The sequence below is a fragment of the Protomyctophum bolini genome (assembly GCF_963924005.1).
Source record: "Protomyctophum bolini genome assembly, chromosome: 2".
Taxonomy (NCBI): Eukaryota; Metazoa; Chordata; class Actinopteri; order Myctophiformes; family Myctophidae; genus Protomyctophum; species Protomyctophum bolini.
Window position 1 is genome coordinate 24,627,596 of NC_137863.1, and position 18,282 is coordinate 24,645,877.

At 41.4% G+C, this 18,282-nt stretch overlaps 1 protein-coding gene across 1 annotated transcript in view; it reads right to left on the minus strand.

The window, feature by feature from the left end:
• LOC308331803 (uncharacterized protein) overlaps positions 1-18,282 on the minus strand; it is a 50,541-nt gene that overhangs the window by 4,991 nt on the left and 27,268 nt on the right. The window contains exons 27-49 of the mRNA XM_080787300.1: positions 16,416-16,484; positions 13,685-13,720; positions 13,475-13,534; positions 12,581-12,625; positions 12,433-12,468; positions 12,303-12,338; positions 10,992-11,051; positions 9,664-9,789; positions 9,492-9,563; positions 8,593-8,628; positions 8,445-8,504; positions 8,243-8,287; positions 6,576-6,611; positions 6,408-6,443; positions 5,647-5,703; positions 5,463-5,534; positions 5,118-5,189; positions 4,853-4,888; positions 4,633-4,713; positions 2,407-2,460; positions 1,490-1,543; positions 667-729; positions 8-70 (exon numbers count right to left, since the gene is read on the minus strand). Coding sequence (XP_080643426.1) covers positions 8-70; positions 667-729; positions 1,490-1,543; positions 2,407-2,460; positions 4,633-4,713; positions 4,853-4,888; positions 5,118-5,189; positions 5,463-5,534; positions 5,647-5,703; positions 6,408-6,443; positions 6,576-6,611; positions 8,243-8,287; positions 8,445-8,504; positions 8,593-8,628; positions 9,492-9,563; positions 9,664-9,789; positions 10,992-11,051; positions 12,303-12,338; positions 12,433-12,468; positions 12,581-12,625; positions 13,475-13,534; positions 13,685-13,720; positions 16,416-16,484 — 1,305 coding nt within the window. The remainder of the gene's footprint in view (positions 1-7; positions 71-666; positions 730-1,489; positions 1,544-2,406; positions 2,461-4,632; positions 4,714-4,852; positions 4,889-5,117; positions 5,190-5,462; positions 5,535-5,646; positions 5,704-6,407; positions 6,444-6,575; positions 6,612-8,242; positions 8,288-8,444; positions 8,505-8,592; positions 8,629-9,491; positions 9,564-9,663; positions 9,790-10,991; positions 11,052-12,302; positions 12,339-12,432; positions 12,469-12,580; positions 12,626-13,474; positions 13,535-13,684; positions 13,721-16,415; positions 16,485-18,282) is intronic.

Consider the following 18,282-nt stretch of genomic DNA (forward strand, 5'->3'; position numbering starts at 1 on the left):
AACTCACCCTTTCCCCCTTTTCTCCCTGAGTTCCTTTTCCCCCCAAAACGCCGTCAAAACCACGATCTCCCTACGCAGACATAGAAGGCTTTTATTTGAAACAGGAAAACAATTTGTGTTCTTCCATGGAGCCTTCGCCATGATGTCACATGGTCATGAAATACATATCGTCGCTGTTAGCTGTAAACCTTGTATGTCTAAAACCATTACTTGTCAGGAAATGTAAAAAAATAACCTGCGTTCCAATGGATCCAATGTAGTTCTTATTATATCACATTCTTAAGAGACACTTAACCACTTTGACTTTAAACAATTTTCAAAAATAGAAAGAATAGATCTACAATGCTCACAAGGCGTTGCATGGGTGTTATCAGCTATTTTCGCTACTTTTGCACGATACTCTTGTATGACGAAGTAGGGTATTGGAAACATGCAGCTACAAAGTTGTTCTGCCCGACAACAACAATTAAAAAAGTCAAGTCAAGATTATGTGAAGAAAAACAGGTTAATCGTATGACAGTGTCGTGTCGTGCAGTGAAAATAAAAAAAGGAAATTATAATTATATAGTTATTTATTATATCTAATGGTGTAATAATTATTAATTATAAACCTGTACATGTAATCACATAATAGGAAGACCATGCTAAAGCATGGTATTCATATACCTTAGAGCCGATCAGTCCTTCTTTCCCTGGGGCTCCAGGGGCCCCCGCAGGCCCAAGTTCTCCCTGCATAGCAGATATAGCATACGTGGCTCTCACTCAAATACACAACAAGCCATATGAACATTGCAATGTTATACTGTATTTAGACATGCGTTGTGGCCTGGCGGGTTCCCAACCATTTCTGGATCTCCCTTGATCACTTGATGAAAATCTCGAAGGTGGCGGTTGACATAGCCGTCCGGGCATGCTAGGCTGCTAATTCTGCCTGACAGTGTGTCGCGGGTTTGATTCCCGATCACGTCAACCTTTGCTGCGTGTCATTCAATATATATTTCGCAGCCCACCCAACTGACCACTTAAGAATGGCTGCCGTGTTAGGATGGGTTGGCCGCGTGCATGTTTATTTAAATAATGAATCAATTGATAATAACAGTACATTTTATTTGTAACACACGTATATATATTTGACATATATATATTTTGAAACACACAAAGGAACGCATGAATAAGTCCATCTTCTAGGCAAATGCCTTTTTAAAAGCGTTAAACAGACTGTGGTGCTCTCAGATGGTCAGGGAGCCGAGGAGCAGCTGAGCATAAGGCTATGCAGACCCCTATGGTCTGCGATGGTGCGGAGATTCAATCCGTTGTGTTCCGGCTAGGTTAATTTAAGTATAGTTTTAAGTTCCTATTCAATGAAAACTAATTTAATTTAATTAACGTTATGTTATCATTAGAATCCAGTGTTTTGCCACTTATTTGGGAGCGCACATGCAATACCCCCATAACCCACAGACTGGGAATCAGACTGGTCTTTTCTTACCTGCTCTCCTTTCCTTCCTGGCAGGCCAGAGCGCCCATGAACCCCACCATCACCCTGAACACAAACACATGTATTACTGTTCATATCCTTTGATTTCATTTTGTGTCTTTATTGTGTGTGTATATTTTGGTTGGCAAAAAGCAAACAACTTTTTTTTTTTTTTTGTACCCAGTGAATATAAATATATCATATTATGCAACCAATGGGTCTCAATTAGATGTAACGTCAGTCCGTCACGCCTCGTATATGGGTATTCCCAGACCTGTAGTTTCAGTTCGGGCGAGGTCGCTTCTCGCCCTCACGGCGTCTTACTGGTAGTACTTCTGTGATATACAGTATATTGAATAAATTGTTTTATTTCTATCTTTTCAGTTAGATATCACAGAAATAATTTATTTTTAACGTGATCTAAAAGGTATAGGTAGAAGCTTATAGCTTATTAATGCCTATCCTTATATTTCATTTGTAATAATTGGGTTAGAACATACAGCTGTGCTTTGACATTTCTGTACTATGTATAATCCTTGTTTAAATGTCTGTACTGTGGTTGGGACTATTTGAGGCAGTTCTATTGATCAGTTTCCATGACACTTGATGATGCATGACTACCTGATTATTGATTGGGTGCACATGTTTGAACTTAACTCCTCCACTCTGGACTATATTTGGCTTGTGTAAGTGTTTACACTCTTCACGATATGAAGAAGGTCTTGTTATTGAACGCTCAACAAATAAACCACTGGTGTTTGCAGTGCGGTGTTGCAGACAGACAGACTGATATTAAAAAATAACATGAGACTGAGAGCCTTTTTAACATCATCGTACTCCAACGGTGTATGCCAGGTACAAACCCAGGTACACACCCACAACAATACATTATCCCCTACGTGTGTCTCCTATTTCTCCTTTCTCCTCACCTTCTCTCCTTTGGCCCCGTTCGCTCCGCAAGCCCCCTTGGGTCCCCGGTCGCCCTGGAAACCCATGAGTTAGTCATTGGCAGAGTCATATGAACGAAGTCATCACTCACAGAGCGATGACATGCTCCAAACCAGCAATTACCTATACATAGCATGGAATGGTCTTCTCATCTACCACTTAGCCCAATACACACATGCACAGAAATGAACACCAATGTTGTGCACACACCCACATATTCACCACTGGATGACTCATTAATGGATGCGATTTGCTCAGTTGTTTCCTGGCCTTAACTGTGAGTACGGTAACTATCAGCAAGTGCAGACAACATGTGTTGTTTTGTCATGTGTTGTGTTGTGTGCTGTGGGTGTTTGTTTTGAACAGACCTGTGAAGACAAATATACCTTCGGGGACAATGAAGTTTATTATTAGTAAGTAGGACCAAGCATACTGCATGAGGGCCGCAGGAGATAAGGGTAATTTGAAGAGTTCTGAACACCCCTGTGTATTCGGAGTGGGCTGATAACGCTTGGATTAGGCACTGCAACGTTTGATTAAAAATATCTCATGATATCTATTGGCAGACACAAATTATCTACGAACAGAGACATTTGACTATTTCATCCCGGTAATTATGATTAATAAATGTCATACAGTTAAAGAGACATTTGACTATTTCATCCCCGTAATTATGATTCATAAATGTCATACAGTTAAGTGTTTCCTTTCTGTGCTGTCCATCTCTACTATAAAACTATAAATAAAGGCAGAAAAAGCCCCAAACATATCTAAAAAGAATAAATTAAAAATGAAAGAATATGTTGTATGAATGATATCAGCGTCTTGGAAGCAGGAAGCAGAGTTTGAAGGGTGCTTCTAGATTGAAACGAAACTTCAACGTGAAAGGAAACAGCCAGCACAAATAAATCTACAATAGATCAATGATAGCAGTCCATTGATTAAGAAGATGATGCACATGGGCCATGGTGGTCTTCTTCAGCACTCAAACCAAACACAACCAACTATTTTATAATGAGAAGACGTGAAGTACAAAATAGGACGTGAAGGCTTCCATTATGAATAAAAGGAATGGTACTGTATCTCAAATTCTCAATATACACCATACATAACGTACAGTAGCCTATAGTTCATCAGGAACCCAGTAGGAGATCCCAGTAGGAGATCATGGATGTGTACAAAAACATCCATTGTGCAAACAAGATCTGTATCGTTCATATTCAAAGTCGCTACAGTATTTTATTCTTCATATCCATAACCTAAAAGGTAGTTCTTCCACCATTTTCTGTATCTGATAAACATCGATCGAGATAATCACTAAACCAATGCCAGCCAGGCAGCCACTATTGGGTGCCTGGCTCTCTTTGTGAAACTTGGGTACCATGTAAAAAACTAATGATGGGAATGACAGGGTGTTCCAGCAATACAAAACAAGTTCATTTTTAGCAGTGGTGGACTGGTGGTACTGTATTTAAGTACAATTTTGAGGTATTTGTACTTTACTAGACTATTTCCAATGTCCTACTCCACTACATCTCAGATCCAAATATATTGTACTAATTTACTCCACTACATTTATTTGAAAACTTTAGTTACTAGTTACAGTACTTATTACAGTAACTATTATTACGAAACATTATGTTAACGATTTCAGCCCAATATACATTTTGTCCATTTGAAAATAGCTGATCTACAAGCTCACAATGATGCGATCCATTGTGGCCGTCGCGTTATGATGACGTAACTGGAAATCGACGCGTGCACTGGGCTGCAAGGGATTCTGGGAAAATGAGCTCAACGCAAGTGAACGGTGCTTTTGACTGGGTCCCTACTGAGCCCCTACTGCTTGTTGTTCTTCCGCATCACCACGGTGGATTATTTTTCGGTTCGACAACAATCTATGGGACTATTTTCAGGGGGATTTTCATGGATCAAAGGCGCAAATACTTTGGCGTATGCTCCAATGGTAATTAAACAATCCCGGCAGCCTCGGTATATGTCATCTTTTAATATAAAGCCATCAAAGTGTTAACAGATGCGACAAAAACCTACTACTCCTTTAAGTGCAAAAATAGCTGATGTACTGTAAACGCACTTACACTGGCTATTCTTCAAAAACTAAAAGAAAATCTACTATTTTTTAAAATGTTGACTTATTTATGTAGAAAATCTTTTCCCCAAATAGGGAAATCATGTGGCTAAAATACCTTGGCTCCTCGAAATCCATTGACACCAATCTCTCCCGTCTCGCCTCTAAGTCCTGGCAGGCCATCTTTCCCGGGTAAGCCCTGAGAGAAGAGGCAAGAAGACAGTCATCCTGCAGGGGTCCTTTCATTGGAAGAGATTACATCTGACAGAGAACATAAGTAACCTGTCTATCATATGGATTTGGCTGAGAGGAGGAATCTTGTGCAGAAAACAACTCACCGATTCACCAGGTACTCCATGTTGGCCTGCCTCTCCCTGCAGGCAAACAACACAAACCTCTGTTAACTAGGCCAATGTAATTATTGTCTACACAAGTCTGCTGCTAGGGTTAATTGACAATATTCACAGGGTGGCCATTTTGTTATCACTTCATACCCAAGTATGAAGCAAGAGCAAAACATCAACTGTGTGAATAATATCACCAATTGACCTGATTACATATTATGGTACTGATATAGTGATGTTGATGCATTGTGGCACTTGCCTTCTGTCCACCTGGACCACGAGGTCCCTGGAATCCAGTGGAGCCTCTCTCCCCAGGCTCTCCCCTCAGACCCTGATAGAGCGCGCACACACACACACACACACACACACACACACACACACACACACACACACACACACACACACACACACACACACACACACACACACACACACACACACACACACACACACACACACACACACACACACACACACACACACACACACACACACACACACACAAACACACAAACAACCTTTTCATAACAGCCCTGACATATCTACTACCGACTCACCCTTTTCTCTCATAATCGGCTCTGAGATAGGAAAAAAAAAAACGGACCTGCTCCCCAGCAGGGCCATCGTTGCCCTTCGCCCCTTTGTCCCCTTGTGTTCCTTTGGGTCCTCGGTCGCCCTGCAACGGAAGCATATACAAAAGCATTCTTCAGGGCAAAGGATGACTACTGCAAAACATGTAGTTTTAGGGTGTTTTTAGGGTGGACAGTGTGGATTGCGTGTTCACTGACATTCTCTCCTTTGTGGCCCCTCTCTCCAGGTGGTCCTCCCACCAGCACCGTGTCCCCCTGTAGAAGACTACACGTCAGCATACTGTACATCCTCTTAACTGGCCCCCACTGAGGCCCACATCACCAGTACACCGTCAAATCCTGACTGTAATGTAACTCTGAGGGCCCTATTTACACGCACCATGTGTCAGGAGTGTGTCCGCAGCAGTTTTGCCAATTAGATGGTGCGCTATCTGGGCATTAAGATTGGCGCACAGTGCAGAGGTTGTATTTAGACTTTGAATTAGTCGTGGGTGTGTTGGGGGCGTTACCTTCATTAAACCAATCAGAGTGTCAACTCCCATTACATTTAAGGAGCAAGTGCGCATTCATCATATTGTCTTGATTTACGTATTAACTATGGAATTAGCAAGTTGGAAGAGATGCAAACAATTTTCTTCTGAGGAACATTGCATTTGTGCAATTGCATGTGAGCAGCATTACTAATGTGATATAACCTAATGATGTCAAACACTGTTCAGGGGCCTGCCATCAGAATACAGTAGCTACACTTTTCAGGAGCCTGACATCACACCGGGGTCCACATGTGGGCCCCTGTGACGTAGTTACTTAAAAATTGCAATTAATTTGTCATTTTTCCACGCTTGTCATTCTCTGCGAATGAATGCACGTACACACTACACACAAAGCAAACACATGCGCAAGGGCACGCACTCACACACACACGGTAATGCTCATTAGACTTTAAAATGCACACACACCTTTTCTCCTTTGTCACCTCCTGGCCCCAATTCTCCCTGAAAGGAAAAAAAGAGAGCAAGACATTCCATTCATCCGTGTCAATTTAATTCACTATTTTACATTACATGAGTGGTGCACTCAGGGGAGAGAGCCAGCATGATGGCACATGATGAAATGCTCCTATTCACCTTCTCTCCTCTGTCGCCACGGCTTCCTGGAGGGCCCTAGGAGCACGCACGCGCACGCACACACACACGCACAATCTCATTATATGGACCCAACCCCCTTTATATATGTCTTGGACCACATCATTATGCCTAATCTATGCTTCATCGTACAACGGTGCTGCATGGCCAAAACAACAGATCTGCAACATCCCAATGTTGTGTGAGCTTGTAGATCTGATATTTCCGGCACACAACAATGTTATACAACAAAGTAGAAATCAGGCTTTATGTGTGTATGTTTTGTTGTTTCACTTGTATTACTAGCAAGGATTTGCTGGGGCATGATATGTACTACCATTCTACTGAGATTTGTTTTGTTTGGTTTTGGAATAGCTGAGGGTGGAGGTACAGGTCCAGTAATCAATATGTAAACATACAATGCATAAAGTAAATGCATTGCTCAGTGTTGTGGACACGTAGCTCTTTGAAAACAAAGATAGAATAGAAACCGCATTTATATTATGGTAATTATTTGGATTGCTCTCTGTGTTGGGTGTTGTTTCACAATTGTGCCTTGTTCAATGTTGACCGTGATGAAAGTATGAGTATGGATTTATAAATTCCAAACACTAGTGTGACATTTTAATGGAGGAAGGGGAAAAAAACCTACAAGTCACTGCTTAAATCTCACTCTTTACAGGCTTATCTGAGAATGACCTGTTGTGTCGTATTTCATCTGTATTCTGTAGCACTGAGAAAACTGTTGCGCCTTTTCTTCGTCCTTTTTTTCTTCAAACTTGACTACAGTACCGGTGGTCTCAGATCTGTATTCTGTAAATATGTATTAGGGAAAGCACTACTCTATAATATAGGCTTTGAAGAAAGGTTGTTTTGACCAAAACCTCAACCACATCAAATGCATAATGTTATCGGCAAGTGTATACTGTAGCCGATTTGCTGTGAAGAGATTTTCATGAAAGTTGGTGGGAATGATCATCAGTATAGGCTTCCGCTTCCCTGAAGTCTAACTTCTTGGTTGAATTCACAATCAAAGTGAACCACCATGTAGTCTGAGGTTCAATTCCTCCACAGTCACAGTGCCTCCGCCTTGGCTCCAACTTCCAACGAACACAGCTGGCTGCCAGTGTTTCACAGGCGGAGGCTGGCATTTGCGACTCCTACAGTATATGTAATAGTTCCGTGAGGGCAAATGGTCAGGGTACCCGTTCAGCAGGGATTGGAACTATGTTCCTCTGCACGGTGCACACGTTAAGGCCTTCTAGTGAAAGTCCACACTCTCAGATGAGAGGAAGTGGCTGTGTATGAGACTTTTGAAAGTATCCCATGTGGTTGTCTATGACAGGGGTTCTCAACGTTTTTGGCTGGGGCCCCCGAAAATGCTTTGGCCATGATGTTTGGGTATATTATCATTCTAAACCCATGTTGCTGCTGTTCTACGTACAGCCAACCAGTTGACGAAATCACAGATTGAGGCTTTAACATTTTCCTTTGATGACATTTCTGAGACCATTCATGTATGTAGATGTAGATCTGCTATTTATTTCGTTGTGACATGCTTCCAGTTCCATAGAAGACATGCATCTATAGAAATCGAATAACTGAATGAAATGATGTTGTGGCGACTGAGAATTCAGAATTTAATTCACGAGTTATTACTGTTTGTTTACCATTCCTCCTCGATCTCCATCCGCACCGGGGCGACCTTCCTCGCCCTAAAAGTAAACAAAACGCATGCACGCACACACACACACACACACACACACACATGCACACACGCACGCGCACACGCACACGCAGCAATATAATTTTATTTGCACTGCACAAACACTCATCCATGGACACAACTGCTGGGTAATGGAGAGAGATTACCCTTGGCCCTAGGGCTCCTCTTTCTCCTCTGACTCCCTGCACTCCGACGCCAACCTCCCCCTGGGGCCAGAGAGGACAAACACTGAGACAACGCACACTTATATGAAGACATTGTATTTGCTTCCCAGCTATGGGTTTACCAACTCACCTTCTCTCCTTTACCACCATCAACACCAGGAGAGCCCTAAACAAGACAAGACACTGATCATATCTCAATGTTGATTTGAGATCATATCTTAATTCATGAATGTGGCAAGACAATCCATTACGGGAGAGGAAAAAAAAGAAAAAGAAAAGGACGGTACAATTCATGAACAGTAGAAAGCATTTGTATTGTGTGTCGTTGCTGCAGAAAATATGTACGCGCAATTTAAAGTCAGATGCACGCGCACACATGTGTGTGTGTGTGTGTGTGTGTGTGTGTGTGTGTGTGTGTTCGCATGCGACTGCGTCAGTAGTTGGAGAGGACATGGGTGGTTGTTAGAATTAGAGTTGTCCCGATCCGATCACATGATCGGAAATCGGGGCCGATCACGTCATTTTCAAATGATCAGAATTGGATCAGGAGCAAAACAATGTGATCGGGACATCCCTAGTTAGAATATATTCTACACCCCAACTAGGAATGGGTACCGATACTCAGTTCTATGTACTGTACATTAGGAACCGATAACAACATGCTGTGTACCAGGTAGTGCGGGTGCCCATATAAATCGGTTCCTAGACGCAGAGTCATGTGCTATTTTTTTATCCTTGACGCGCTAGTAGCCTAATAACACCATTATCTCTCTGTCTCTCTCGCTCATTGTCACATACTTCCTCTTCTCTCCTCCATTCAATTATCCAAACAGTCAAGAAATCAGCAATCTCTTTTCACGAGAGACGTGGCCAAGAATATAATTATGGCATGGCTGTGTCTATAGACAGCTGACAAAAATGTAGCAGCAGCTGAAACCACGCCAGGATCTGCTCAACAAAGCTTCAACTGAAATTGGTTAAACAAAGCTCTTGACAAAGCCGTCATGACAAAATGGGAGATCAACTCACTGCTTGCCCGGGAGGTCCGGGGGGCCCAGGAGCTCCAGCATTGCCCACCCGACCTGGGAAGCCTTGAAGACCCTGAAAATGAGCCCAGAAATATTTAAAAACATACAGACACACACACACACACACACGCAGTATGGTACTGTATTATGAATCACTGTGGGGTTCTACTCACCCTCTCCCCCGGCGGTCCCTGGGGTCCAGGCTGTCCCACCTCTCCCCTCAGGCCGGCCAGGCCAACAGTGCCTGCTAAGCCGCGAGGCCCCGGGGAGCCCGCTGTCCCCGGAAGACCTGGGTCCCCCTGAAACGCAGCCGTAGGCATTACAGTGTTGCCCATATACTGTACAGTGGTGGAAAAAGTACATTGTTTTTACATAAGTAAAAGTATTCAATACTGCAATATAGAAATACTCTGTTACAAGTAAAAGTCTGTAATTCAAAATGTACTTGAGTAAAAGTACAAAAGTATTGACATCCAAATGTACTTTAAAGTACCAAAAGTGTAAAAATGTAAAAAACGGTGCTCATCACAAAATGACCAGAACTACTTAATATTTCACCAAAACCAGAGCAGAACTCCCACCACAGGACTCTGGCAATCAATGAATACAGTTGCAACCACTATGTTAATGTAAAGTATTTCATACAGCTTAAGTAAAAAAAAAATTGAACTATCCCTTTAAGTGAGGTGCTGGAGTCACAAAGGGATAATGAAAAAAATGAAGGGAAGCTCCGCACACTCAGATCTGTGCACAATCAAAGTATTTATTTTGAAGAAGGTCAGTAGACTGAAAGCTTGAAGAAGGTCAGTAGACTGAAAGCTTGAAGAAGGTCAGTAGACTGAAAGCTTGAAGAAGGTCAGTAGACTGAAAGCTTGAAGAAGGTCAGTAGACTGAAAGCTTGAAGAAGGTCAGTAGACTGAAAGCTTGCAAAATAAATACTTTGATTGTGCACAGATCTGAGTGTGCGGAGCTTCCCTTTATTTACCAAAAGTAAAAGTAGTCATTTTGCCACATCACGTTTTCAAATGTATAAACATCTTTAGAAAATAGCAGATCTACAAGCTCACAATGCGTCACAACTCACAACGCACATTGTGAGCTTGTAGATCGGCTATTTTCAAATGGCTGAAATGTATATGGGCTGAAGTGGTTAATGTATGTTTTGTGATAATATTCAAAATCTACAAAGTAACTAGTAACTAAAGCTGTCAAATAAATGTAGCGGAGTAAAAGTACAACATTTGGATCTGAGAAGTAGAAGCAAAAGTATTGGAAAATTGGAAATACTCAAGTAAAAGCACAGATACCTAAGTAAATGCACGTAGTTACTTTCCACCACTGCCCATATACAGGTAGATTTTCATTTTCAGCACCGCCTGAATGCCTTTTTGTACTGCATGTGTTGTACTGACTCCGTCAAGGTCAATGTAGTGTGTGTGTGTGTGTGTTATGTGCACAGACAATCCTACTGTATGTTGATTAACATATGGCACATGCTCACCTTTAATCCTTGAGGTCCAAGCTGACCAGGAGGCCCTGCCAGTCCAATGCCCTGCAATCCCTGCAACACCAATGAACACGGGATGATAAGCCATTAAAAAAATATTCTCTTTAGACTGTGTCACCCTTTTTTGCCGATAAACACACCTTCCAATATATTCTTAATAATAACGGCCAAACCGGATTCAGCTATGGCAGTGGTTTCAAACCAGTGGTCCTTGAGGGGGTCGGTGAAAAGGGAAGGCAGTCTTGCCGACGAAGACCCACAAGGGTCGAAACGTTGTCTTCAAATAAAGTACCTGGGATCTCAATATCAGTATGCTGATCTTGAGATCAGCATAGGGGCCTTCCCTTTTCACTGTACATATCTTTTGTTCAGCACCTTCAGAATTTTGAGATGTGCGTTCTTCCCTTTGGACTCTGGTTACAGATAGTCCCCAGCTAAATGATGGAGAGTTGGTAACCAAATTGACCCTTATTACATTAGCACAACTTGTTGTTATTAGAGAAAGTAAAAGTAATTTTTTTTCATTTGCTGCTTTCTTTCGTTTTAGCGATTTTAGCATTTTTTTTACAGGGGGGCGGGGGCATTCGAACATGGGGCTAAATATGTTTTTTTTATTTACTATAGTCCTACTAGACCCCAGGAAATCTGTCCACAAAAGATTAAAGGATCTACTGAATGTGAAGGGGGTGACAAACTGACATCTTGACAACACAGTATGGCAGCCCCCTATAGTACCCCCTTCATATTCAGTACATCCTGTGATCTTTTGTGGCCACACTGGCCAGATGTAATTTCCTGGGGTCTAGTGGGACTATAGTAAATAATACAAAAATAAGAATCTGTATTACTTAATTTACAAGAAGTCTACACAATTAGAGAATGTAGAAGAAGTTTTTATTTTGATCAATGTTTGCCTGTTGTCTCTCCTATTATACCACATCAATACGTGGACAGAATATCCACAAAGTTTCAGGTTTGAGAGGCTAAATCTCATTAAATGGTGGTCCGTGGCTCAAATACCGAAAAAATGGACCTTGATACCTTGAAAAAGGTTGAAAATCACTGTGCTACGGTAACCTCAAGTCTGGCTTCTATTCAACATCAGCATGCCTGATCTGTTCTAGAGCCTGCCAAGTGTATCCGGCAATTTTGGCACACACATGGATGCACGCACCAGTGTAATCGTTCTAGACCAAGACTGGATCTGCAATCTGCCCAAGTAGATCAATCCCAGTCTACAGATACAGAGCTGCTGTTGCATTATGGGAGATGTAAAACCACCTAATAGAATATCATCTTTCTCACCTTATCTCCTTTGGGTCCAGGGGGGCCTTTTGCACCCTATTTCAAAGACAAAGGAGAGTATGTATTATTTGGGGAGCTTAGGGCTGTAAAAATAAATTTAAAATGCTGGTAAAGTCTAACGGTGACTCACATCTTCACCAGCCCCTCCATCTTCACCAGGAATACCCTGAGAGAAAGAAGGAAAAAATATATTGTTGTTATCCGTGTGAATGTTCTGTTATGTCAACCTGTGTATGGGATGACTGATTATTTATGGCTGCAGTCACAATAATACTCACTCTTTCTCCTTTGATGCCACCTGGGCCTCTGTCTCCCCTCTCACCCTGAGCAACAACAATTACCATTCAATGTTACTGGCACACCTGTACACATCAACACAGTGGTTCATGATTGCATAGTGCAGTGGTTCTCTATTAAACTGGTTCCATTCTTTATCTTTCCTGATAGTTTATATCACATCTGCATCTTCCAGCCGGGTATGCACATGCATGAAGTGAGTGTCAATCGAGTGTCAAAGTGAGTTTAAAGTCATTAAATGTCATTTAATGCAATCATATAGGACTTATTTAGGACTAATTTTCACTCAGTATAGGCGTTCTCACATATCTTCCAGGTATTGTTTATTGAATGGATCCCCATTAGCTGACACCGTGGCGACAGCTAATCTTCCTGGGGTCCATATAAAATACATACAAAAAATACATACTGTAATTACAAATACATTCAACAAAGTTAAATACATGAAAATACATAATTACAATTTATTCTATAAATAGGTATAATGATGATGTCACACGCATACCCTCTATAGTGACACGACCACTTTGGTTCCCACTTCAGGGCAAGAAGAAGCATTTTTTGGTTCCAGTTCTGAACCAACTTTTAGGGATATGGCAAAAAAAGGGAAAAAAAGAACGTAACCGGTTCAACCCCGGTGGAAAATGGAAGGTTAGAGTGCAGAGACACTCAGGGTTCCTTAAGGGGGTTCCTAATGGACCCTTACATCCAGGTCTGTAACTCTGAGAGTGCACAAATGCAACCAAATCTGCCCGGAACGGTCCATTTTGTTGCATTTGTACACTAAGAGTTAATGGGGTCCTTGAAATTAAAGAAAAGTTTGAGAACCACTGGAATAGTGCTACTAGTTTGATGCTAATAGTATGCAGGCTTACTTTGACACCAGCTAAACCTCTCTCCCCTGTTATGCCTGGCAGAGTTGGACCAGGAAGACCCTGCAACACAGTTGAGATAATAAAGTCAAACAATGTCAAATATACAGATCCATTTTAGCTTTAGTATGCTTTACAATTTCATGTTTCTTTTTAATCTGTATTCAACCTGTATGCTGAAAGTAACAGAATTATGTTAGGGCAGTGGCTCACCGTATCTCCTTTTGGTCCTGAGGGTCCGGCCACACTCTGCATGTGAAGCGAAAAGGCAGAAATATAAACAGCCAGTTCCATTAAAGTACAGCACATGTCTTCCTTATAATGTATGCTCAAAGAGAGAAACATGTGTCCCAAAAGCCTATTCTAAATATCATATGTCTCATGTCTGCATTCTGCACTACGATTAGCGTGGTAGACTTATAAACCATCATGTATTCTGTTAGCATTTCCAGCAAATGCACATGTACAGTACATACGTATCTCATACTTGGAGAAAAAAACATTGGAGAATAATACATTCTTGTTCTCTCTCCCTCTCCCTTTTTTCTTTAGGTCAGAAGCCCGTTTTCATACTTGGTCGCACGCCACAGTTGCAAAATATAGTTTATCTACAAGACGCTAAGGCTTGAGATCATGTTCGCCATGCAACTCCATCGTGTGACATGGCATAAATCAGGCATAAAAAGGCACACAACCACTTTTAGACATGCAGCAGTGTTGCATGCTAACTTGCAGGCTTCAGTGGTCAGTGTAAGCTAGAAGCAACAGCCCTCATGAACAGCCAAACATCCACCCATGCTTGGATGCTTACTGTAGGCAACAACTACGTATAGCCAGCGGTGAAGGAAGTACTCATCAGAGTTTGGTAAAAGTACCAATACCACCATATAATAAATACTTATTATACTTATTAATACGAGCTAAAGGCCTGTGTTAAAAATTGTACTAGAATAAAAGTACAAAAGTATTGGCATCGAAATATATTTATGTACCAAAGTAAGTGCTCAAACATTTAAAAAAAGAACAGATCTCCAGGCTTGCAACGCGTCACATTGAAAAATTGAAATACAGCACTAGAGTACATTGTACAGTATATTGCTTATAGCGTGTCAGTTCACTTCAATATTTTGCTCAACAGATGATGAATGATTAATACAAGCGTAAATTGCCTATTTTTGGTGCATGACACCAGCATGCAACCAAGTAAGTATATATAACCCTTTCAGACTAATGACTACACACGCAGTACACGGCACCAGTGGTTCAAAGTAATTAGTACATTTACTTAAGTACTGTATTTAAGTACAATTTTGACTGGAGTATTTCCAATTTTCTGTACTTTTGCTTCTACACCACTACAAATATTGTACTTTCATTCCAATACAATTATTTGAAAACGTTTGTTACTAGTTACTTTGTAGATTTTTATTAGTATTACAAAACATACCACTTCAAATCAGCCCTACATACATTTTCGGTTCCTTGTTTTAAATCACTCCTGAAGACCCATTTCTACAAAGCTGCTTTTAATCCTTTATCGCTGTGATTTCTTTGTATTTTTCACATTTTTATATGTTTTTCACTGATGTGCCATTATTTCGTGTTTTTGTTGTTGTACTATATTGCCTTTGGATGTATGATATGTTCTATGCTCTTGTTGTTCAGCACTTTGTGACCTTGTTCTTGAAAGGTGCTATATAAATAAAGCTTTATTATTAATGTGGTTGCCCAACCAGCCTCTAGTAACTGTAACACTTTGTTACGTATTTCCCTTATTATTTTACTGGAGTAAGACAAAGTTTGCCGCACTACTAGTCCCACAGTTTTGACTGTACGCACTTGAGCCATATCTCAAATTGACCGGAAAAATCGTGTGCTTGTGTTTTGCTAAGAGAAATGTTGTATAGTTTAATTGATATGAATTTATTAGTGAATTTTCCCCCATTGACTTGAATGGGAAAATGCGAAAAATCACATTCAAGTATTTTTCCTCGGAGACTGTAGGCACTATAGTTACAAAACTTGGAGGATAAATTCATACTTATCACTAAAATTATTTAACCTATAATGTTATAATTTGATCTGTCGGCCTCATGGTGGCGCTATAACTTTATGTTTTGGCTTATAACTCTTGTAGGTCATGATATATTTTCCGCCATTTAGAATTTTGTCCAAAACACACTTTTTGCTTTTCCTCCTACAGATTTTGTCCAAATCTCACAAAAATCTGTACACGTGAATCGTGATCTCTGGACCTTTTCGATGAAAACTCGACCGGCGGAATTTTGATAGTGCGTATCGTTCGGCCACAATCGTCGTCCGAAGTTAGTGGGAGGGGCCAATTCAATTTTTATCCATAGGGGGCGCCGCAAATGAGAGAAATGTAACAGTTTGTCGCATAAACATGAATTTTGGGGGTTAAATCCCCTCCGAATTACTTACGCATGATCACAGGGGTGACGCGACATTGTAATTGGCTGTCAATATTAGTGGGAGGGGCATATGTAAGCCACTGCGGCAACCACACTAACTTTTCTAGTTATTATTAATATTATGGTCATTTGAAAATAGCTGATCTACAACGTCAAAATGAGTCGTGATGCATTGTGACCATGTAGATCTGCTATTTTCAATATACATTTGAAAAGCGTAATGAGTACTTTCTACTTTTGGTATTTTAAGTACAATTTGATGCCATTACTTTTGTACTTTTACTCAAGTCAATTTTGATTACCGGACTTTTACTTGTATTTCTATATTGCAGTATTGATACTTATACTTTTACTTAACTAAAGAAATGTAGTACTTTATTCACCACTGTACACGCGCGCAAATGTAGTACTTTATCCACCACACACACACACACACACACACACACACACACACACACACACACACACACACACACACACACACACACACACACACACACACACGTTCTTACTTTTCCAGGAGGGCCGCTATCTCCCTGTTCGCCTTTGAAGCCAGCCAGGCCAGGAGGTCCAGCAATACCCTGAGGAGCATGAACAAGCATGACTTTGACAGGCTTTGTGATATCATCGCTGTCGAGCAGAAACCTGTATGTCCAAAACCGTTAATGTCAGTAAAATTGTGAAAATAGCCGATCTATAGCCTTACTTTGCTGTGGACCCTCATCAGAAAAGAGATTTTTGTTGATTCCAATTCCAATGATTGCAAATTATTCAAGATTGTTTCAATAATAGCAGATCTACAAGCTTTTTTCATACATCCATCCATCAAACTTCAACCGCTTATCCGTAGTAGTTGTCACAGGGGCAACTGCTCCACCAGAGTACTCCAGACTTCCCTCTCCAGAGCAACATTAGTGACATCCTCCTGGGGGATCCCAGGACGTTCCAAGGCCAGTGAGTCGATGTGTTTCCTCCAACTGCGCCTTGGTCTGCCCCGGGGTCTCCTCCCAGTGGGACGTGCGTCGAGGACCTCCCTAGGAAGACTCCCGAGAGGCATCCTAACCAGATGCCCGAACCACCTAAGCGGGCTCCTTTCCAGGCGAAGAAGCAGCGGTTCTACTCCGAGTCTCTCTCGTGTGACTGAACTTCTCACCTCATCTCTAAGGGAGATGCCAGCCGCGTACGCGTTGAAGAAAACTCATTTCAGCCGCTTGTATTCGCGACCTTATTCTTTCGGTCATAACCCACACTTCATGACTAGGGTTGGGATTCGGAACCGGGTCCATTTCAGACCCGGTTCCGACATTGCGGATCCGGAGCCGGTTCCATCGTTTTTTTATTAACGGTTCCCCAAACGGTTCTCATCAGTCGTCATTTAGCTCCGCTGTGTCTGTGCAATGTGCATGCATGCAAGCAGAGCCTGAGGTGACGTCACCCCACCTAAAGGAGTTTGTGGGGTCGGGGAGGATACGCCCACTGTTCTGTACATTCAGCGACCGCTCACCGCCGTGGAGCGAGTGGGACAGTATGTCGAAGAGATCTCCAAAGTGTGGTTAACAGAGAGGGAAATTACTCTGAGGCTGAGCACGCAAAGTGGAATAAATGTTATGCTATAGTTCCCTGCAAAGGTTGTTGCAACTTGTACCAGTTGCACGTCCACATTGATGAAACAACTCAAAATCAATATGCCTACACGAGTCCACAACTCACGAGAATAATCTAGGCAAATCGCGTTTGAGAGCCATGCGGAAAGCCCGCACTCCCCACAGCTCCACCACAGCCGGTGGGGGATGACGAAGATGCAAGGCTGGTTTTCTTTCCCCAGGCTAGTAACGTAATAGAAAATAAAAACTACTAATGTCTACAGAGCTTTTCATTAGGTGTATTGTACAACTGTTGTTAATGGTGTTAATTTAGAACGCCAATGTCTCAACGTCTTTCTGCCTGATATTTTATGAATCACGCCAAATCAATTTGTCTGCACTTATTTTTTACAACTTATAAGCAACTCAACTGCTTTTGATTTGGCTCTAAATTAATCACGTGACTTTTGAGAGCCCAGCGTTTAGGTGCATATACTTCCATAGATTGATTAGCCTACTTTATAAACAGTTTGCAGAAAAAAGCACAGGAACGTAGCCTACAGTTCAATACAAGGTCTGCTAAAAGGATTTTATAATCCAAGAAAGCACTATTTGTTTCCATTAGGGTAAGGGGTCCTTCATATTAAATTAATCTGAACATTAAAGACAACATTTGTCACCACAACAATATAATTATTGCAATGTGTACTGCAATGTGTACTGTATTTAATATACAGCAAATTGCAATATACAGTACAAATTGCAACAATGATATTGTTGTGGTGGCTAGCTGGTG